The sequence below is a fragment of the Hemitrygon akajei genome, chromosome 14 (assembly GCF_048418815.1).
Source record: "Hemitrygon akajei chromosome 14, sHemAka1.3, whole genome shotgun sequence".
NCBI lineage: Eukaryota > Metazoa > Chordata > Chondrichthyes > Myliobatiformes > Dasyatidae > Hemitrygon > Hemitrygon akajei.
The window spans coordinates 82,308,827-82,332,934 of record NC_133137.1 but is presented as its reverse complement, the minus strand read 5'-3'; the positions used below and the strand labels follow the sequence as shown (position 1 = coordinate 82,332,934).

At 43.9% G+C, this 24,108-nt stretch overlaps 1 protein-coding gene across 1 annotated transcript in view; it reads right to left on the bottom strand.

Annotated features, from left to right (window-relative positions):
• LOC140738737 (semaphorin-3E-like) overlaps positions 1–24,108 on the bottom strand; it is a 157,564-nt gene that overhangs the window by 54,107 nt on the left and 79,349 nt on the right. Inside the window, exon 5 of the mRNA XM_073066478.1 lies at positions 3,492–3,585. Within this exon, the coding sequence (XP_072922579.1) occupies positions 3,492–3,585 (94 nt within the window). The remainder of the gene's footprint in view (positions 1–3,491; positions 3,586–24,108) is intronic.

Below are 24,108 nucleotides of genomic sequence, written 5' to 3'. Positions count from 1 at the left end.
CATGCCAAAATGAATTTACAAATATAGTATATCAAGGGTTGTTAGAGGAGTGTTGGGTTAATTCCTCTCCGCAGTCAGTACTACATAAAAATACCAAGCTCTGGGTTTTCAGAAAGAATAATTTTGAGATTATTGACTAGCCCTTATTAAGGAAAGACTCAGTTGTTCATCTTCCAGTGTCGGTCTAAATGTAGAGGGAGGTATAAATGGACGATCTCTTCCCTGAGTCCCACCATATTCAATGTAAACAAAACCGGAGGACACAGAGTTGGCATGTAGAGGGTATCGGAGGAGGGGGGTCCTTCTTCAGACGGTGGATGGTGAGTACGTGGAACACACTGTGGAAAGAGCTGTGTCAGCAGAGTCACTGACAATAGTTCAGAGATGTCTAGACGATCACTTGGACTGGCCAAGGGTGCTGAAAGGCCTGAATGAGCTGCCACAGGCAGTATGGAATGTGGCTTTGATTTCAAACTTTAAGAGAAGTTTGGGGAAGTATATGGATGGGAGGGTTATGGAAGGATATGATATAGGTGGAGGTCGATGGAACAAAGCAGGATGATAGTTTGGCACAAGATAGATGGGCCAAAGGGCCTGTTTGTTGCTGCAGTTCTCAATGTTTCCATGCTGTCCAATGCTATGATTCTCTCTGTGTGCTCCTACCCCTTCACACACTTCACTGTCAGGAACCTCAGTGAGATGCTTAACGTTCAGCTACTGGCAGTACGTGATTCAGAAGAAAACTGACTTCTTAACCCTGAAACGTCGACTGTACTTTGTTCCATAGCTGCTGCCTGGCCTGCTGAATTCCTCCAGTATTTCATGTGAGCTACTTACAATCCTAACATCTCTATCCTGGTGTCTCCACAACAGTTCACACCTCCATGCAAGCAAAGTTAAGACTAATGACCCTCTCATTACCTCTACAGCTCTTAATGGCCCTCATGTGATTGCTATGCCTTTGAACAACTCACTGAGTTTATAAGCTGGAAAACTACCCACCATGGATCAGAACTGATGAAGCCTCTCGGATGAGTGGTGAAATGTCTCTTTGACAACACAACAAGCCCAGTTGCCCTGGTTTACAGCTGCTTCATATACAATGACCTGGATGACTAAAAACCTTCACAGACTTCATGTATTTGAAGAAACTTCTGGCATCCTCTTTAACCTTATTGGTTAGCTTACCTTTATAATTCATCTTTTCATTGTCTATGACTTTTTAATTACTTTTATATTGTTTTTCGATGCTTCCTAATTCTCTAAAGTCCCACTAGTTTTTGCCCTATTGTACCCTCTCTTTGTCTTTTATGTTGGCTTTGTCTTCTCCTGTCAGCCACGGTTGTGTCATCCTGCCTTCAGGATGCCCACAGAATCTTTGGTGACCATCAATCCCCCAGTTACATTGATCCCGATGGGTCCTGGATATAGTGGACATGAGAGAATGTTTCCTTTAGCAGGGGAAATCTAGGACCTGAGGACCCAATCTCAGAGTGGAGGGATATCCATTTAAAACAAAGAAAGGGAGGAATTTCTTCAGCCAGAGGGTGGTGGTGGAACTCATTGCCAGAGACATCTCTGGAGTCCAAGTCATTGGGTGTACTAAAAGCGCAGGTTGATAGGTTCTCGATTAGTCAGGGTGTCAAAGGTTATGTGGAGAACGGGGTTGCGAGGGGAAAATATCACAATTTCTTTAGCTTTTCTCCACATTCCAATCAATCCCCTGGATTCTACTACTCACCTACACACTGGGGGTATGTTAACCTACCAACCTCTGTATCTTTGGGATGTGGGAGAAGACCAGAGCTCCAGATGGTCACAGAGAGAAGGAGCCAGCTCCACACAGACAGCACCAGAGGCCACAATTAAACCTGGGTCACTGCGGCTATGAGGATCCAGTCCCACAGCAATGCCACTGTGCTGCTCGCAAGCGCTAAACTCCCTATGAAATGTAAGTCTCTCACAAACTGTGTATGTACATTCAATCTGGAGGTCAAGCCTAACTTTTCCCATTCCCTGCCAGAACAACACTTGGGGAAAAAAAGTAGAGAAAGGTAGCAAACAAACACAGAAGCAATCCCACAGGATTGGCACAGTGTGAGGGAGGGTCACTCTAAAATTAAAGCTTCACGCAGGAAACTTTGTGTGCCCGCAGATGAACAGTGGAAGAGACCCGTTCTTTGTGAATACAGTACATATTCTCAGCACTGAGCAAAGGAGGGGAGGAGAGACATTCCTGATAATACATGGAAGGCTACTGCGGAGACTTTCAACAATCCAGTCAAGGGCAATTGCACCTGAACTCCCCGATGCATTACTTCTTTCTCATTGTCTCTCAGAACTCTAATATTATTTAATGGCCAATGTAATGAACATTGCAAGAAGTCTGAGACATACTTTAAGTGCAGACAGAAGTGAAGAGTATTACTTCATTTTCCTGGACTGCTGTTTGCTAGCTTATTTGTGTGAAAGCCTGCGAGAACGCAGTAGTCTTTTCTGGAAATAGACAGTGGTACTGTAGTAGGTAATTTCAGGCTTTTGATGTGGAACTGAGCAAAGAGAATAGCTTTATTTACCCTAGGAAGATGTTTTCTTCAGTCATTTTACACTGGATGATGTTATGTGATTAGAGAGGGGTAGCAAAAAAGAAATGCAGGAATTATCAATGCAACAAGAATCCAGTACGGGCAGAACTGAATGTATTGCTCATGAACAGAATCACATCAGAATTGGAATACTACGTTAAAAATCTACAATGAAGGGATTCTGGTAGGAGTGTTATTTTGATGACAGAGTGTGTTATTCTCTCTGTCAGCCAGGTACATGAATAGAACAGTGTAACTAGCAGGAATTATTTCACGCCTAAGATTGGAGAGTGTTCAGTGAAAGTAGGAACCTGAAATAAATCACTGCTGGTGGTAATCCCTCCTTTCAGACATTCAGTTTTCCATTAGAAAGAAAGGTTCAAACAAATTTCTTTGGTATTTACAGCCCAATATATAGCATCAAGCTCTGTGGAGCAGTAATGTTTTGCAGCCCTCAAAGAAATAGATGTAGCTGAGAATGCCCTTTAGAAAGAGAATATGAAATGAAAAACGCAGTCAATCTTCAATAGCTTGTAGCATGAATAGTTCTGGATTCGTCCACTGTGACTGGGGTTTATTTAGCTTTCAGCTCATGTGTAATGGTGATGACTGTTGCTGTTTGATTTCTGACACGAATACTAATATTGTTTTCTAAACCCTTGCTATCTTTATGGGTATTACTCCATTGCAAGTCATACGGAATAAGTTACAGGCAAATCATTGACTTGAAAATATATTTCAGTGAAGATATTTTCAAATATGGTTCTCTGCTTTCCACTGTTAAACTGAAACAGTTCTCTTGGGTCCTTTGTGAAGGAGAAATGATTTCTGGGGCGAAGTTAAATGCAATGGGACTTGAAATCAACTGGACTGATTCAGGTTTAGCAATTGACAGATGTTACATACCAACCAAGATGGAGGCACAGGACTTGCTTGGATCATAAGGACACTTGTTTCGGCCGTTCTCGATCTGCTGAGATTCCAGCCTGAAGACACGATCCTGCGAATACAAGGAAAATGATCACAGCTAGCGGGAGCAGGATTGCCAAGGCCAAGCTGTGTTTCACTTTGGATGCTGAGTGGGATTGGGCAGCTCATACCCTGAATTTGCTGGGTCAGTGATGCAACACTACCAATCTCTGCATTGTTTGTAGACTTACTAACCCATCCATCGACGTTTTCATCCAGGTCCTTTACGTACATCACAAACAGCAGCTGTCCCAGTTCGGATCACTGCAGAACTCCACTAGTCACGGACCTCCAGCTAGAATCATCCCACTGAGCACTGCCCTCTGTCTCTATTGACAAACCAATCCTGAACACAAACGGCCAACTCACCATCGATCCCAACTATCTTAATCTTTCCCATTGGCTCCTTATGAATCATGGGAGGCTCAACCCTAAACGTCAATTAAATCCAGGTAGACAACTTCCACAGCTGATGAAGGCAAGGACATCAAAAACTTTCTTTACCATCACGAAACTCTGTGGCCAATTTCAGGAATCTATCTGAACTTACACATCTGGATCTCACTCTGCATCAATGCTACCGAGGGTCTTCTGGTTTACTGTATACTTGTGTCTTGCATTTTATCCCATAAAACAGTGTAGAAACCATCAACACTAGCTTGGTATGCCAAATGCTCTGCCCAAGACCACAGGAAATCGCGGAGAGTTGTGGACACAGCTCAGCACATTGTGGAAATCAGCTTTCTCTCTGTGGACTCCATTTACGCTTCTCCCTGTCTCATAAAAGCAGCCAGCAATGACCTACCAACCCTGGTGATTCTCCCTTCTCTTCTCCCCAAATGGTCAGAAGATATAAACACTTGAAAGCATGTGCCATTCTACCCAAGGACAGCTTCTATATGACCCTCATAATCTACCTAGTCATGGCCCTTACACCTCACTGTCTGTGTTCAGTGCACTCCCTATAACTGCAACACTAGACTCTGTTTATCCCTTGTACTAGCCCGATGTACTATGGATGACATGAAAAACAAAGCTTCTCGCTGTACCTCACAGTACATGTGACAATAATAAACCACTTGTTTTTGTTACTGGGGTTGTCACGGTGCTTTTAGTGATGCTGGTGAATGCGCTGGTTTGGGCAATGGAGTCATGTTGTTGTTGTTGGGGTGTAGTGGTGGAGCGTCGTGGTGTTGTGGCTTTGAAAATAAATTTCCAGATAATAGAAGTGTGCAGTCAGAAACCAATCGGAAAATCTATTTTATAATTCACACACCTGGAAGTCTAGCACACAAAATGCTAAAGGAACTCAGCAGGTCAGGAGGGAAACGGGCTGCTGATGTTTCATCGAGACCCTTGACCTGAAACACTGGTTGTCAATTTTCGTCCACAGACGCTGCCTGACACACTGAGTTCCTTCAGTGTTTTCTGTGTGGCTCCCGATTCTGATAACTACAGTCTCCTGAGTTCTCAATGAGTGAACTAATCTTGAAATATTCCTACAGATGCGGCATTCCGTAATTGAATATCCTGACTCTGGTAGCGTCACTTTGTAAAAAGATGAATCAATTCTTTGGTAGTTGTAGATGTTATGAAATAATCTTGTCAGACCAACTTCGCCATGCACTTCTGAAACTCTGAGGGATATGGGGTTAGAGCAGGGGAATAGAGATTAGGGATCAGCTGAACGAAAGGTAGAGCAAGCTCGATGGGCTGAATAGCCTCAAATTGCTCCTGATTCTGTGTGCATTCCATGATTTGTTACCTGCCTCGCCTGATGTTTGTACTGGGCACACTGCAATTTTGTCAATTCACCTCTGTAACTGAGACCGGGGCCCCTGTAGCTAAAACCGCAGAATATTGTTAGAATTTGAGGTTAACAGAATTCCTGACATCCACATAGCTCCAAACTTAAAAGCCGAATGTTTATTCAAAGCTTCACCCTGATAGAATATTCAATCATAAAATAACAAAGTATTCAGAAGCCGAACTTAATGATTCATTTTCTGTGTAACTGAGCCATTAAGCTTCCTGAAGGTTTTGAAATGGGTCAGGCTCTCGCATTCCATTTGACTCCCCACTGAAAAAGAGGCCCCCCCCCAGCCCAAAGTGCTGATCCATATATGAACTCCCCATTCAATGTGTTCTCAGGGCAGGAGAGAAACTGTCACTGTAAGTGCGCTCCAATATAATGGCCTCGGTCTGCAGCACTCTGCAGTTCATGAGGTGTATGAGATGAACCACTCAGCCTGCTTCAACATTTCACACCTTCATGATTATAACCTGAATTCCACAATCCCACAAATACTAGAATCCTTTCAAGTCCTCACTGATTAAGAGTCTTCTGATTTTTGCTTTAAAAATACACAAAGATTGTGTCCTGCCTTCTACCCATAGTCTTCAAGCCCATACTAATCAAGAATCTATCATCTTCTGCTTTAAATATACCCAATGACTTTGTGGCAATGAATTTCACAGATTCATCACCCTCTTCATCTCTGTTCTGAAAGGATGTCTTTATTATTCTGATGCTGTACCCTCTGGTCCTATACTCCTGCACTATTAAAAACGTCTTTTGCATGTCCACTCTATCCAGGCCTTTCAGCAGTAGGCTGGTGTAAATTCAAACACGACAAAAGATAATAAAGAAAAGATAAACAATGTGAGCAAATGGCTGAATATAAATCAGAACGCCTCAAAGTATAAAAAAACAGAGACCAGTCCAGGTGAATATTTGGCCCCAGGCATGAGTTTTGGAAATCAGTTATGGGGAAGAAGGAAATGTCAGAGGAGTTTTGTTTCTTTTTTAGAGAAGATGATACTATGAACTTCCAAACCACGTGGAATGATACAGGGTGAAACTAAATTCCGTCACCTCCATTGAACAAATGACAAACTACTCAATGAGTCCGAAATCCTATAAATCCCCCAGACTGGACAACAGGTATTTTTCTACCCTGCCGTTATCAGACTCTTGAACAGCGTCTCATTCACTAAAGATGAACACCTGCACCTTATCGTCTACCTGTAACACAACATCCTGCATTCTGTTTTCCTTTGTACTACGTCAATATACAATGGAACAGTCCGCCTGGATAGCACAGAAACAAAAGCTTTTCACTCTATCTTGGTACATGTGACAAAGGTAAACCAATACCAACAGCAAGAAGTGATGACCGAGGGGAAAATGTCTGCTTGCATCACACTCTCTGCAGCCCTCATAATTTGGTAGCCCTCTATCAAATCTCCCCTCATTCTTCTACGCTCTAGCGGATAAAGCCCTAACCTATTCAACCTTTCCCTATAACTCAGGTCCTCGAGGCCCAGCAACATCCTTGTAAATTTTCTTTACACCCTTTCAAGCAATTGACATCTTTCCTGTTGGAGGTGACCAGAACTGTGCACAATACTCCAAATAAAGCCTCGCCAATGTCTTTACAACATCAACATAACATTGCAACTTCTGTGCTCAATACTCTGATTTATGAAGACCAATGTACTAAAAGCTCTTTTTTTATGACCCTCTATACCTATGACACCACTTTCAAAGAATTATAGGTCTATATTCTTAGATTCTTTTATTCTTATGGTATGATTATTGTATGAGAAATGCAATGTTGGCATTTATTTCAAGAGAAATAGAATATAAAAGCAAGGAGATAATGCTGAGCCTTTGTAAGTCACTAGTCAGGCTGCACTTAGGGTATTGTCAATGGTTTTGGGACCTATACCTCAGAAAGGGCATATTGTCATTGGAGAGAGTCCAGAGAAGTTTCACGAGGATGATTCTAAGAATGAAGGGGTTAATGTATGGGAACATTTGGCAGCTTTGAGCCTATAATATAGAAGAATGTGGGGGATCTCATTGAAACATACCAAATGTTGAAAGGGCTAGATAGGGTGGATATGGAGAAGATGTTTCCTATGCTGGGGGTATCCAGAACTAGAGGGCACAGCCTCAAAACTGAGGGGCAACCCTTTGGAACAGAGATAAGAAGGAATTTTTTTAGCCAGAGTGTAGTAAATCTGTGGAATGCTCTATCACAGACTGCGGTGGAGTATATTTATGGCAAAAGTTGATTGTTTCGGTCAGGGCATCAAAGGATATGGCAAGATGGCAGCTGTATGGGGTTGAGTGGGATCTGGGATCAGCCATGATGGAATGGTTTGAGCAGACTTGATTGGCTGAATGGCCTAACTCTGCTCCTATGTCTTATGGTCTTATGATTCATGGATGGTGTTGATATTGTTGAGAGAGTCGTCTTTGGTTGTAGAGCAATATCAAAATGGAGAGGGGTACAGATAGGGTAGAATGCAGGAAACCCTTGGCAATATCAAAGGTGTGTTTAACAGGAGGAGATGGATTTAAGGGCATTGGAAAGAGATATGGAGAGGACCTAAGGGAGACCCAGAACTCACTGCTGGAGAGTGCGGTGGAATCTGAGACACTGGCGACCATTAAGAAGTATCTCGCTAAGTACTTAAGTAGCCTAGACATAGAGGACTATGGACCAAGTGGTGGGAGTTGGGATGATGCCCACTGGTCAGCATGGATGAATTAGGCTGAATGACCTTCTTCCCTTCTATGAAAACCTGGCTTATCAGTGAGCAATTGCTGAACTCACCTGCCTTCAGATCAGCGTAAGCACAGTGGTTCTTAGCATTGTTTCTCTCTCCAAACTATGGTCATTTAACAAAGTATTGGGCCCTCGTGTACAAGCAAACAGGTCTTGAAATAGTAACCTTAAATCATTCCACATCAGGGAACTACTTTGTCAAAACAAAAAATGTTTCTTTTCAATCACGCTCGAATACTGGGTGTAGTATCCAGCAGAGACCTCTCCTCACCGATAATCGCTGCTCACGGCAGTTGACAGCTGCTCAGATGAGTGATCAGAGACAGAGCGAATGCTTACTCCTGGGATCTGCCAGGAACTATCACCTGCTCAAACCTGCAATGATTGAGTGCAGAATCGATTTTTAAGCTAATTTTCCTTCAGATGTTTTTGTCTTTTAACTTCATTTAACATGTTCATTTCAACCCAACTAATTAGTCATTAACTGAAACAGGGAGTAACAGCTGCCCAAGTAATTGACAGCTGTGCATTTACAGGCTGTGTCCTTAGGAAATGCAATGTTACTTTACAAATGACATGCCTCAAACCTGGACAGGATGATAACATCAGAAACAGCCACAGAGACGGATATTCGGCCCATTGCGCTTTGTACTTGCTCCTCCGAGATTATGATAGATTTTTTTTCCCTTAAGGATCCCCACCACCCAGGACATGCTCTCTTCTCACTGTTACCATTGGGAAGGAGGTACAGAAGCCTGAAGGCACACACTCAGTGATTCAGGAACAGCTTCTTCCCCTCCGCATGTGATTTCTAAATGAACATTGAACCCATAAACACTACCTCACTACTTTTTTTCTGTTTTTATTTGCTCTACTTATTTTAACTTAGTTTTTTTTCTCTATATTTATTTACCATGTATTGCATTGTACTGCTGCTGTAAAGTTGACAAGTTTCATGACATATGCTGGTGATATTAAATCTAATTCTGATTCTGATTGACTCCAAGTTCAGCCAGAACCTGGCTAATAATCTAAACTATGATCATAGAAAACCACAAAGAATTTCAAATAATGCTGAAAACATTCACCAAATAACCTCCCTTACTCTCCACTATGCCACTATTTTCTGTCATCTGAAAACTTACTTATCAGGGCATCTACTTTTTTACCCAAATATATATATCACAAGCAATGAAGGTACATTGATCCCAGCAGAATATCAGCGGAGATGTATCTCCAGTCAGAGTAACACCCCTTCACTACTCACAAACAAGAGAAAATCTGCAGACACTGGAAATCCGAGCAACACACACAAAATGTTGGAGGAACTCAGCAGGCCAGGCAGCGTCTATGGAAAAATGTACAGTCGACATTTTGGGCCGAGACCCTTTCATCAGACCCGTCATCCAGCATTTTGTGTGTGTTACCCCTTCACTACTACCCTCTTTCTACTACAGGTAAGCTAACTTTGAATCCAATCTACCATATCATCACAGATCCTGACCATGGGGATCTTGTTGATATTTCATATCATCTTCATTACCTCCTCCAAAAAATTGTAAGACAAGACTTCCTCCACACAAACCCACACTGACCATTCCCAATGTCAATTCCTCCCTATATGTGAGTAGATCCTATTTGTAAAGATTATCTTCTCGGGTGTATAAAATTCCCTGACTTGTCTCTATGCTCGTCTTTAACAATAGATCAACATTGGCTGCTCTTCAGTCCTCAGGAAATTCATCAGTGTTTAATGAGACACAAAGATCTACGTCAAAGCCCCAGTAATCTTCTCTCTTTCCTCTCTCAATAGATCCCTTCAGGTCCTGGGAGCACCTCCACCTTAATGTTCTTTAAGATATCAACATGCCCTGGAATAGCAGCATATCTCAATATTCTCAATGACCTTTTCTGTGGTGAATACCTTTGTCCATTTTACATTTAATCCCTCTCCCCTTTTAATCCAGACACATTATAACTGCTGTCAATGACTCCCCCTCTGTCACTTTCTCTGGCAGCAGGGTCCAAGCACTGTCCACTGAAGATGACTCCTTCTCAGATCCCCTCTGAATCTCTTAATCTTTACCTGAAATCTATGTTTTCTGGTCTTATGCAACTCTGAAAAGGGGAAATGTTTGCGGCACTCTACCCTGTCCACATCCCTCATAACCTTGTAAACCTCAATCACATCCCCTCTTCACCTCCTCTGCCCCCAGTGAGAAGACACGACTTACCGCGTCTCCCTGAAAAACTGAACTACATTATTGCAGGCAACATCCTGGTGAATCTCCTCTGCACCCTCTCCTGTGCTACCAGATATTTCTGACCAGTGGTGACCAGAGCAGCACATGGGGCTCCAGATGAGGTTAGATAATGTTTTATACAACCAGAGTAAAACAGTTCTGTGTAAGCAGTGCTCAGTTTCACCCTGGTATACTTCTGCAGTCAGGATGGTGAACTGACACCAAGATTCAAACTGCATTTGACAAAAACACACCCAGTCAAGGTTGGGGGATCAGAGATCTCCATTCAACATCAACTCCCACCCCGAACCGCAGTCACCATAGGATATTCCCAATGGTGGCTGAACTCCGTGATAACCTCGAGTTCTGAGTGTGGGTGAACTCCCCTATAACCTCAGGTTCCGAGTGTGGGCGAACTCCCCTATAACCTTGCGTTCCGAGTGTGGGTGAATTCCCCTATAACCTCGGGTTCCGAGTGTGGGTGAACTCCCCTATAACCTCGGGTTCTGAGTGTGGGCGAACTCCCCTATAACCTCGGGTTCCGAGTGTGGGTGAATTCCCATAACCTCGGGTTCCGAGTGCGGGTGAATACCCGTATAACCTCGGGTTCCGAGTGTGGGTGAACTCCCCTATAACATCGGGTTCCGAGTGTGGGTGAACTCCCCTATAACATCGGGTTCCGAGTGCGGGTGAACTCCCCTATAACCTCGGGTTCTGAGTGTGGGTGAACTCCCCTATAACCTCGGGTTCCGAGTGTGGGTGAATTCCCCTATAACCTTGGGTTCCGAGTGTGGGTGAATTCCCCTATAACCTCGGGTTCCGAGTGTGGGTGAACTCCCCTATAACCTCGGGTTCCGAGTGCGGGTGAATTCCCCTATAACCTCGGGTTCCGAGTGTGGGTGAATTCCCCTATAACCTCGGGTTCCGAGTGTGGGTGAACTCCCCTATAACCTCGGGTTCCGAGTGCGGGTGAACTCCCCTATAACCTCGGGTTCCGAGTGTGGGTGAACTCCCCTATAACCTCGGGTTCCGAGTGTGGGTGAATTCCCCTATAACCTCGGGTTCCGAGTGTGGGCGAATTCCCCTATAACCTCGGGTTCCGAGTGTGGGCGAACTCCCCTATAACCTCGGGTTCCGAGTGTGGGTGAACGCCCCTATAACCTCGGGTTCCGAGTGTGGGTGAACTCCCCTATAACCTCGGGTTCCGAGTGTGGGTGAACTCCCCTATAACCTCGGGTTCCGAGTGTGGGTGAACTCCCCTATAACCTCGGGTTCCGAGTGTGGGTGAATTCCCCTATAACCTCGGGTTCCGAGTGTGGGTGAATTCCCCTATAACCTCGGGTTCCGAGTGTGGGTGAACTCCCCTATAACCTCGGGTTCCGAGTGTGGGCGAACTCCCCTATAACCTTGGGTTCCGAGTGCGGGTGAATACCCCTATAACCTCGGGTTCCGAGTGTGGGTGAACTCCCCTATAACCTCAGGTTCCGAGTGTGGGCGAACTCCCCTATAACCTTGCGTTCCGAGTGTGGGTGAATTCCCCTATAACCTCGGGTTCCGAGTGCGGGTGAATTCCCCTATAACCTTGGGTTCTGAGTGCGGGTGAACTCCCCTATAACCTCGGGTTCCGAGTGTGGGTGAACTCCCCTATAACCTCGGGTTCCGAGTGCGGGTGAATACCCCTATAACCTCGGGTTCCGAGTGTGGGTGAACTCCCCTATAACCTCGGATTCGGAGTGTGGGCGAACTCCCCTATAACCTCGGGTTCCGAGTGTGGGTGAATTCCCATAACCTCGGGTTCCGAGTGTGGGTGAACTCCCCTATAACATCGGGTTCCGAGTGCGGGTGAACTCCCCTATAACCTCGGGTTCTGAGTGTGGGTGAACTCCCCTATAACCTCGGGTTCCGAGTGTGGGTGAATTCCCCTATAACCTTGGGTTCCGAGTGTGGGTGAATTCCCCTATAACCTCGGGTTCCGAGTGTGGGTGAACTCCCCTATAACCTCGGGTTCCGAGTGTGGGTGAATTCCCCTATAACCTCGGGTTCCGAGTGTGGGTGAACTCCCCTATAACCTCGGGTTCCGAGTGCGGGTGAACTCCCCTATAACCTCGGGTTCCGAGTGTGGGTGAACTCCCCTATAACCTCGGGTTCCGAGTGTGGGTGAATTCCCCTATAACCTCGGGTTCCGAGTGTGGGCGAATTCCCCTATAACCTCGGGTTCCGAGTGTGGGCGAACTCCCCTATAACCTCGGGTTCCGAGTGTGGGTGAACGCCCCTATAACCTCGGGTTCCGAGTGTGGGTGAACTCCCCTATAACCTCGGGTTCCGAGTGTGGGTGAACTCCCCTATAACCTCGGGTTCCGAGTGTGGGTGAACTCCCCTATAACCTCGGGTTCCGAGTGTGGGTGAATTCCCCTATAACCTCGGGTTCCGAGTGTGGGTGAATTCCCCTATAACCTCGGGTTCCGAGTGTGGGTGAACTCCCCTATAACCTCGGGTTCCGAGTGTGGGTGAACGCCCCTATAACCTCGGGTTCCGAGTGTGGGTGAACTCCCCTATAACCTCGGGTTCCGAGTGTGGGTGAACTCCCCTATAACCTCGGCGTCCGAGTGTGGGTGAACTCCCCTATAACCTCGGGTTCCGATTGTGGGCGAACTCCCCTATAACCTCGGGTTCCGAGTGTGGGTGAATTCCCCTATAACCTCGGGTTCCGAGTGTGGGTGAACTCCCCTATAACCTCGGGTTCCGAGTGTGGGTGAACTCCCCTATAACCTCGGACTCCGAGTGTGGGTGAACTCCCCTATAACCTCGGGTTCCGAGTGTGGGCGAACTCCCCTATAACCTCGGGTTCCGAGTGTGGGTGAATTCCCCTATAACCTCGGGTTCCGAGTGTGGGTGAATTCCCCTATAACCTTGGGTTCCGAGTGATGATGAGCTCCCCTATAATATTGAATTCCAGAGTGTGGGTAAATGCTGCTTTAACCTTGGGTTCTGGTTAAGCATTCTTTCTGCCAAAGGGAATTTTCTTTTACTGATAAAGCTGTGAGTAATAAGGCATCGTTTCTACAAACATACTCCTGATCTACTTACACAACTTAGGGTTTCACATGCCAACTTTTAAAAACAGCAATATCTCATAACTTTCTTTTACCATTCCTGGGGCTCATTGTAACATTTTATGGAGACGGTAAAGTGAATAATTTAACCATCAGCTTCATAATATAAAGCTAAAATAACTTTGTGTAAGTCTTTACTGTTGTAATTTAAGGACTGGGTGAGAGTTATCAATTTTCATATAAATATCTTTCAGAAAGCTCTGTAAATTCTTATGATAAGGATATATGTAAAACAACTCAGTGAATCAGAAAAGTATATTTCCCCCCCTTGTTTTAACCAATGCACAGATCGAAACATTCAGGTCAACCTTGGATTTTCACTTGTAAGGCTGATCTGTAAGTTTGTTACAGTGCACATATATTGTAACAATGTAATTTGCCTCCTCATTAAGATTTAGAACCAACCAAGGGGGAAGAGTTTCTCTGAGTTGTAGATCATCTCTTGGAGTCCACAGTTGTGTAGTACATGAACAGTCCCTTTGGCCTGTCACGTTCATACTGATCCATTTGCCCATCCACATGAATCCCAAGTAGTGATTGTATTTGATTTCACCACCTCCTATGGCAACATCTTCCAGGTACCAACCACTGTGTAAAAAGCTTTTCCCCTTTAAAGCTCCAACTTCAAACTCCAACTGTCTACAAGACAGCCAAAGTAGAAAGGGTTAGAAGGCATTGGTAAATGGGACTCATATGGATGGGGCATTTTAGCCACCCTGAACCAGTTGTGCCAAAGGATCTGTTTCCGTGGTATATTACTCGATTATTCTCACCTCAGACTTGTGTTGAAACCCCTGCCATGGTAAAACCTCCAGGGGTTCCCAACCTGGAATCTACAGATATCTTGCTTTATGGTATTGGTTTATGACATGAAAAAAGATTGGAAACCCCTGCCTGATCTGCTGATGTCCTTCAGCATTTTATGTGTGTTGCTTGGATTTCCAGCTTTTGTAGATTTTCCCTTGTTTGTGCTACGGCTACACTGTGAAATCTTCCAGGGATGCCTACCCTGAAGAAGTTTAAATCTTCCCTTTGATGGGAGTTCAGTGAAACCCTCTCTCACTGTTCCCCAACTCTTTGACCACGTGCTTACCCAGACCTGTTACTACAGCCATGGAACCTTCTTAGGAACATATCTTCACTGCCAGCTTGTCTCTTTCACCAATCAATTTCTCAGCTCTTTACTTCATCCCTCCCCTCCCAGTTTCACCCATCACTTTGTGTTTCTCCCTCTCCCTTCCCCCACCTTTTAAAACCACTTCTCATCTTGTTTTTTCTTCAATCCTGCTGAAAGGTCTCAACCCAAAACGCTGTCTGTACTTTTTTCCATAGAAGCTGCCTGGCCTGCTGAGTTCCTCCAATATTTTGTGTGTGTTGCTGGGAACCCCTGATCTGCCCTATCCAAGTTTCTTATAAATTTATAAACTTCTGTCAGGCCAGGTCAACCTTCAGCTTTCTCCAGTTCAGGGACAAGAAGACAGGGCCTGTCCAATCTCTTCCCATAACTAAAGTTCTCTAATCCAGGTAACATCCTGGTGAACCTCCTCTGGAATCCCTCCAGCACAAAGCTACTTGGGCATTAATTTGTAATTTTACATTGCTGTGGGGATGTTTAGTAATCCTGAAAGCTGGACCCTGACTAGAACACAATTTTTCTTTCAGCTGATGTCTTACACTGTCAACAACGTCTTGCATCAGCCCCAGCAACCCTCTCATTGATTATTTGGAGATAAAAGACCCCACCCACACTGGACGTAAAGCTGCCTAACAAGAAAAGAGCCCATAGTATGACAGAAAATATGATAGAATGGATAGAACATTGGCTGACTGGCAGGTGGCAAAGAGTGGGAATAAAGGGTGCCTTTTCTGAATGGCAGCTGGTGACTAATGGTATTCTTCAGGGAACGGTGTGGGGGGGGGGCACTTTTTTAATATTACATGTCAATAATTTGGATGATGGAATTGGTGGCTTTGTGGCCAAGTTTGAAGATGATATGGAGATAGGTGGAGGGGCAGGTAGCCTTTGAGGAAGCAGGGAATTTGCCTAAGGACTTGGACAGGTTGGGAGAATGGGCAAAGAAGTGAGATATGGAATATAGCATAGATAATTTATGGTCATGAATTTTGGTAGAAGGAATAAAGGTGTAGACTATTTTTTTAAACAGGAGAAAATTCAAAACTCGGAGGTCAAAGGGACTTGGGAGTCCTCATACAGCGTTCCCTAAAGGTTAACTTGTAGGTTGAGTCAATGGTAAAGAAGGCAAATGCAATGTTAGCATTCATTTCAAGAGGATTAGTACATAAAAGCAACAATATAATGCTGAGGTTTTATAAGACGTTGGTCAGAATGCACGGAGTACTGTGAGCAGCTTTGGTCCCCTCATCTAAGAAAAGATGTGCTGTCATGTGAGAGGGTCCAGAGGAGGTTCACAAGAATTATTTTGAGAATGAAAGGGTTAATGCATGAGAAAGGGAAGGGGGATGAGCAGCAGAGGGAGGTGAGTGGGTGGTAAGCAGATGAGGTGAGAGAGGGGAATGGGAATGGTGAAGAGGTGGGGTGGGGGTGGAGCAAATACTGGAAGTTCAAAAAATCAGTGTTCATGCCATCAGGTTGGAGGCTATCCAGACAGAATATAAGGTGTTGCAGACTTCAGGAAGGGTAAGATGAGGGAACACAAACCAATCCTCATAGAGGGATCAAAAGTGGAGAGAATGAGCAATTTCAAGTTGGATGTCAATATCTCTGAGGACCTAACCTGGACAAAACATACTGATGCAGCTATAAAGAAGGCAAGACTGTGACTATACTTCATTAGGAGTTTGAGGAGATTTGATTTGTCAACTAAAACACTCGAAAACTTCTACAATTGTACCATGGAAAGTATTCTGACTGGCTACATCAATGTCGGGTATGGGCAGGGGGCTACTGCAGAAGATTGAAATAAATTGCAGAAACTTGTAAAATTAGTCAGGTCTGTCATGGGTACCAGCCTCCATAGTATCCAAGAAATCTTCAAGGAGCAGTGCCTTAGGAAGGTGGTGTCCATCATTAAGGATCCCCACTGCCCAGGACATGCCCTCTTCACACTGTTACCGTGAGGAAGGAGGTACAGAAGCCTGAAGACACACACTCACATGTTCAGGAACAGCTTCTTCCCCTCCGCCATCCAATTTCTAAATGGAGATTGAACCCATTACATTCATTACAACCTACCTCATTACTTTTTTATTTCTGTTTTTTTTGCACTACTTATTTTAATAGACATATATATACTTAAAGTAACTCAGTATTTTTTCTATATTAATTTATCATGTATTTCATTACACTACTGCTGCTAAGCTAACAAAATTCATGACATACGCTGATGATATGAAATCTGATTCTGATTCGGAATGGGATTGCGAGGTGTTACGTGTTACCGTTGCTTTGATTAAACCTAAGTGTCATTTAAGTGTGTGGGGGATGATGTCATATAACAAACTGGGCAAGGGTTCTTCGATTCAAATCGAAAGTTTTCTGGAAATTTCGGTAGCTACGCAAGAGCACGGACTGTGAGCTGTCAGCAGGAGAGTGAGCTGGATGGAATTAGTTAAAGAGTCCACTGCAGCAGTGGGCAATCTTAATATTTCTCCATGTCCAGAGGATTGTGAAAATTAACAACACACAGTGCATATTGGATATGTGACTGTCACTTTATTTGACCCATACATGGATTTTTGGAGTATTCTGTGGCGACCACTTTTTGTTAATCCAAGTATGGATTCGGGGGTGTTACGTGGCAACTACTCGTGTTAAAGAATATCCCGTGACTGTCACCTTGGGATATCCTTTCATGGATTTTGTAACTTAGACTTTACTTGCTTACTCCCGCATGGACTCCAGTTTTTAAGTGACATCTACTTGACGTCTGGAATCTTCTGTGACTGTGGCCTTGCTCTCCCTGTGCGGACCCAGTGTGAACGGGACGATCAATTGTCTCCTTGAATTTTCCGTGGTTGACCTCTTTGACAACTTTACGTGGATTTTAGAACCCTTCCTCACAGACACCTGTACCTGCTCCCAGAGTTTCAGGAACCTTCTGGGTTGCCATCCTGAGATGTAGGAAGAACTGTTTCTAAACCTCCACAAGTTGTGAGCTAAGGTTTAGTAAACTGTTTCCATTTACTTTGTTTAGGAAAGTAATCGGTTTAATCTGTTCAAATGTCTATATTTTTGGGGTGAATTTGAAAATATATTTGTTTCATATTAAAAGCTGAGTCCGTGGTCTGTTGCTGCTGGTTTGTAACAGAGGGCTTACTAAACCAGTCATAATGGAATGACAGGACAGACTCAATGGGCCGAATAACCTAATTCTGCTCCTGTGCCTTTTGGTCTTATGGACATTTTCTCTTCTCACTCCTCCCATCAGGCAGTAGATACAATAACCTGAAAAAATACACCACTGGGTTCAAGGACAGTTTCAACCCCACTGTTATAAGACTATTGAATGGTTCTCTATTAGAAGATGATGGATTCTTGACCCTCGTCTCTTAATCATCGTCATTGTGAGCTTGCACCTTATTACTACCTGCACTGCACTCTCTCTCTGGAGCTGTTACACTTTATTCAGCATCTGCTGTTGATTTACCTTGTTCTTCCTCAATGCACTGTGTAATGATTTGATCTGTATGAACAGTATGCAAGACAAGTTTTAAGTGTATCTCAGTACTTCTGACAATATTAAACCAATTCCAGTAAGCACTGTTTCTTCCTAATTAACCTCACAGTTTTGCTCCTGATATAGCTTTGCGCTATGTTTTCTTTCTGGGGCAACTCCTGAAATGAAACCAGTGCCTGGTGCTCAGTTTCCTCGGTGTTCTACCATGGGCTTGATCCTGCTCTACAGAGTTGAACGGTAGCTGAGGCTCCTTGATGAATCTGTCTCTGGGTCACTGCACGTGGAGGGCAGGGCTTGGATATGTGATACAAACTGGAATAACTCAAAATCTCCCGGCAGCTTGACAATGATTCACAACAGTTTGGAATCACGGCTGATTTAATCTATTGCCAGAGTGATGACTTTTTACAAAGAACAGCAGTTAATCTCCCCAAGCAGATGACTATTCTCCACAAATGGTGGAGTGAAATGTGATCAGATTGCAAGTAGTAATGTGACAATATTTCCCTTCTAAATCTCACGGACTGAATCCCTTTTGGAAGCTCAGGGTGGGTGCTGGAACCTAGAAAGATGGGCCTGTGACCGCTGTAGTCCTTGAGTTATGAGTATACCCACAGTGCTGTGAGGGAGAGAGTTCCAGAGCTTTGACTGAGAAAGAACAGCACCATACTTCCAAGATGAAGTGTGGCTGGGAGGGCAGCTTTGGGGTGTTCCCCGTGCCTTTGCTGCCCTCATTCTTCAAGCTGCTAGAGGTGGTGGGTTCGGAAGATGGTGTCTGAGTAGGCTCGGAGGGTTCCAATTGTGTCACCAGCACAGCGTTTTCCTCCATATCCAGCGGTTCCCTGAATGGACGAAACTGTACCGATCTCTATGTAGAATATACTTAGTGGCCAAACCTCTACAGCATCTGGTGTAGAGAACGCCAGCACTCACCAGCCTCTGAGTGAAGACCATTCTTTGCTTTACTGGACATTGTTCACATTCTCCCCGCCTCTACCATGTCGAGACCCATTTGTATTCAAGGAGGTCGCTTCTCATTCTTTGCTACAGGCCCAATCTGTTTGATCTTTGTTAAAGGACGAATTCCACATCCTCAACCTTATGAACTTTTGCTGAACTCCCACTAGAATTCTCTTCCTCAGGGAGGGAGAGGATCCTAAGTCTCACCATGGCTCGGTATAATTGTTGTAATGTGCTTTTACTCTTGCATTTAAAGGTTTCACACACTAACTCTGCCCAATCCTGGTAGTAGTTTTCAGTGTCTATTACCATCCCTTAATATAGGTTCTAGAATTTTCCCCACTGCAGATATTGGTTCTAGAATTCTCCCAACGGCAGATATTGGTTCTAGAATTCCCTCGATGGCAGGCACTAGTTCTAGAATCCCCTCAATGGCAGGCACCGGTTCTAGAATTTCCCGGCTGTGGATATTGGTTCTAGAATTCCCCTCTTGCAGATATTAGATCTAGTTCTCTTTTACTCAGTCCATTTTCTTTTACACTAGTGCTTGCCGATTGAACAATATAATTTTCAATTTTTACATAAAGGTTTATCTTATTGTGATCATTCTTCTCTAAAACTCTCTTAACTTCCAGATTAGTAGTTAATTCCTTTTCATTGCTCAATACCTGATCTATAATAGCATGCAGCCTGTCCTGTTGGTTTTTGCAAGATACTGATCTGGAAAGACATCTCATAACCACTCCATGAATTTGCCCTCTGCACAATGATTGTTAATGCAGTTTTCCCAGTTTACTGTAGATTAAAGCCCCATGATTATGTTATTAACCTTGATACATATAATTCTAATTTCATCTTTTACACAGTGTCTTGCATTGCATCTGCTGTTTGGATACACGTCCCTGAAAATAACTCACAGGATCAAAATTATATGTTACTATTTCATGTTATACTTGATATAACACTTTGGGTTACTGTGGTGAACTACATATACCTGTCTGGACACGCCCCCCCCCCCCCGCTGACTGCTCCTGTGGCTCCTCCCACGGACCCCGGTATAAAGGCGATTGGAGCCTGAGCCCCGGCCTCAGTCTCCAGGATGTAGTGTGGTGGTCATTTGCTGCTTGTTCTTTCTTCCAGCCAATAAAAGCCTATATCTCGCCTCACGTCTCGGAGAGTTATTGATAGTGCATCAATTACTTTAAAATTCACATGTATGTACCATTTTTGAAGAGATGTGCAATATTAACACATTAAGAAAGCAAATGGAGCAAGTTTATGAGATTTATCCTTTGTCTTATTTAACCTCCATCCCCACCACTAAAAGAATTTACACAAGATGCTGCCTTAAGGAGAGAACATCCTTCATCAAAGATCCCCACTATCTAGGCCATTCCATCTTCCCACAGCTACCTTCAAACAGGAGGTACAGATGCCTAAATTCCCACAGCACCAAGTTCGGGAACTGTTGCTTTCCTACAACCATTTAGTTGCTGAACTGGCCTGCACAACACTACCTTGGCAATGGAACACTATGGACCACAAGACCATAAGACATAGGAGCAGAATTAGGCCATTCAGCCCATTGAGTCCACTCCACCATTTCACCATGGCTGATCCCATATCCTGTTCAACCACGTACACCTGCCCTCTCACCATATCCCTTGATGCCCCGACCAATGAGGAATCTATCTTAAATATACCCACAGACTTGCTGTCCTCTGCAGTCTGTGGCAGAACTTTCCACAGATTCTCCACTCCTTGGCTAAAAAAATTTCTCCTTGCTTCTTTTCTAAAAGTCACCCCTCACTTTTGAGACTGTGCCCTCTAGTTCTTAATCCCCCCCCCCCCCAAGGAAACATCCTCTCCACATCCACCCTATCTAGTCCTTTCAACTTTTGGTAGGTTTCAATGAGATCCCCCTGCATTCTTCTAAATTCCAATGATTACAAGCCCAAGCTGCCAAATGTTAACTCCTTCATTTTCAGAATCATCCTTGTGAACCTCCTCTGGACTCTCTCCAATGACAACACATCCTTTCTGAGATATGGGGCCAAAAATTGTTGACAATAATTCAAGGGTGGACTGATTTTGCCTTCTTTACTAGTCTCAACTTGTGAATTAGCCTTCCAGGAGTATTGCACAAGGACTCCTCAGTCCCTTTGCCCCTCTGATGTTTGAACCTTCTCCCCATTTAGATAACAGTCTGCACTATTGTTCCTTTTACCAAATGCATTATCATACATTTCCCAACATCGTCTTCCATCTGCCACTTTTTTTGTTCATTCTTCCAAGTCTAAGGCCTGCTGCAATTGCATTGCTTCCCCAGCACTACCCACCCCTCCACCTACTTTCGTATCATCACAAACTTGGCCACAAGGCAACAATTTCACTATTCCTCCAACAATCCCTCATACCAGACTGTGTAACAGTTTCTTCCTCCGAGCTATTAGAATCCTCAATTCCCAGACTCTAGTCTGACGTCAACACACACACACACACACACACACACACACACACACACACACACACACACACACACACACACACACACACACACACACACACACACACACACACACACACACACACACACACACACACACACACACTCCCTTTGCAATTTTTGCTCATTTCTTTCTCAATTCCTGCTAAAACATTGTTTACATTATTTACATTTACATCATTTATTATTATATTGTAATTTGCCCTTTACTGTGCCTATTGTCTTGTTTATTAATTATTGTACTGTCTTGCACTGTTTTGTGCACTTTATGTAGTCCCGTGTAGGTCTGATGTCTAATGTAGTTTTGTGTTGTTTCATGTAGCACCATGGTCCTGGAGGAACGTTGTTTTGTTTTTACTGTGTACTATACCAGCAGTTATGGTTGAAATTACAATAAAAGTGACTTGACTTGACTTGATCTATATCATTGACAAACAATGTGAAAAGTAGCGGTCCCAATACTGACCCATGAGCATCAACACTAGTCACTGGCAGCCAACCAGAAAAGGCTCCTTTTATTCCCACACACTGCCTCTTGTCTGTCAGCCATTCCTCTATCCATGCCAGTGTATTTCCTGTAATACCATGGGATTTTATTTTGTTAAGCAGCCTCATATGAGGCACCCTATCAAGTGCCTTCTGAAATTCTAAGTAAATGACATCAATTGCCTCTCCATTGTCCATCTGGCTTGTTACTTCCTCAAAGAATTCTAACAGATTTGTCAGGTAAGATTTCCCTTGCCAGAAACCATGCTGACTTTGACTTATTTTATCTCCAAGTACTACGAAACCTTGTCCATAATAATTCACTCCAGCACTTTCCCAACCACTGAGGTTAGGCTAACTGACCTATAATTTCCTTTCTTTTGCCTTCTTTTCTTATAGAGTGGAGCGGCATTTTCAATTTTCCAGTCCTCTGGGACCATGCCAGAATTGAGTGATTCTTGAAAGATCATGACCAATGCATCCGTTATCTCTTCAGCAACCTCTTTCAGGACTCCGGGATTCCATCTGGTCCAGGTGACTTATCCACCTTAAGACCTTCCAGCTTGCCTAGCACGTTTTGTTTGTAATAGCAATGACATTCACTTCTGCTCCCTGACACTCATGGACTTCTGGCATACAGCTAGTGTCTTCCACAGTAAAGACTGAAACCAAGTACCTGTTAAGCTCATCTGCCAGTGCTTTGTCCCCCATTACTACCTCGCCAGCATCATTTCCAGTGGTCCAATATCAATCCTTTTACTCTTTATGTAACTGCCAGTGAGCCCTCATATTTGAAGTTTTCCCTTAATAGCTTTTCTAGTTGCCTTTTGTTGGATTTTGAAAGTTTCTCAATCATCCAACTTCCCACTCACTTTTGCTACCTTATATGCCCTTTCTTTAACTTTCATGCAGTCCCTAACATCCATCGTCAGCCACAGTTGCCTAAGCCTGCTACTTGAGAACTTCTTCTGTGGGACATATCTATCTTGCGCTTTGTGAACTATTCCCAGAAACTTCAGTCCTCTCTGCTCTGCTGCTATCCCCGCCAATATCCTCCTCCAATCCACCTGGGCAAGCTCCTCTCTCATGCCTCTGTAATTCCCTTTATTCCATTGTGATACTGATACATGTGAATTATGCTTCTCCCTCTCAAAATGCAGTATGAATTCAATCATATTATGATCACTGCCTCCTAAGGGTTCCTTTCCATTCAGCTTCCTAATAAGATCTGAGTTATCACACAACACCCAATCTAAGACAACCTTTCTTCCCATAGGCTCGAGCTCAAGCTGCTCTAAAGAGCCATCTTGTAGACATTCAGCAACTTCCCTCCGATACCAATCCGATACCAGCCTGATTTTCCTAACCCCCTTGTATATTGAGGTTCCCCATTACAATTGTGACTTTACCCTTATTAAATGCCCTTTCCAGCTCCCTATGCAATTCCAACCCCACGTCATGGGTACTATTTGGAGGCCTACATGTGATTCCCATAATGACTTTTTCACCCTTGCAGTTTCTTAATTCCACCCGCAAAGATATGACATTCTCTGACCCTATGTCACCTCTTTCTAAAGATGTAATTCCATCTCTTACCAACAGAGCCACACCACTGCCTAAGCCTTCCTGCCTGTCCTTTTGATACCAAGTATACACTTTGATGTTAAGCTCCCTACTATGACCTTCTTTCAGCAATGACTCCCCCCTTGAACTAACACTGACTTAACTCTAAAGACAATACTAACGTCTCGTCTCTCACAATCATTCTCTGTTGCACTGTCTTGTATAATTTAAGATTAGTTTATATTCTGAGATGCTACAACTAGCAAGATTTTCATAGTACTTCTACCTCAAACTCAATTCTAGAGAGAGCATAGAATTTTAATCCCTTAAATAGGATTGGGAGAAGTGCCAAATCTCTGATAGACATGGAGAATTCTTCTATGTTGAAGAACATGGAGGAGTGTTTTCTACCAAAGGCACTGGGAGGTGCTAATCTCCCAGGGGAACA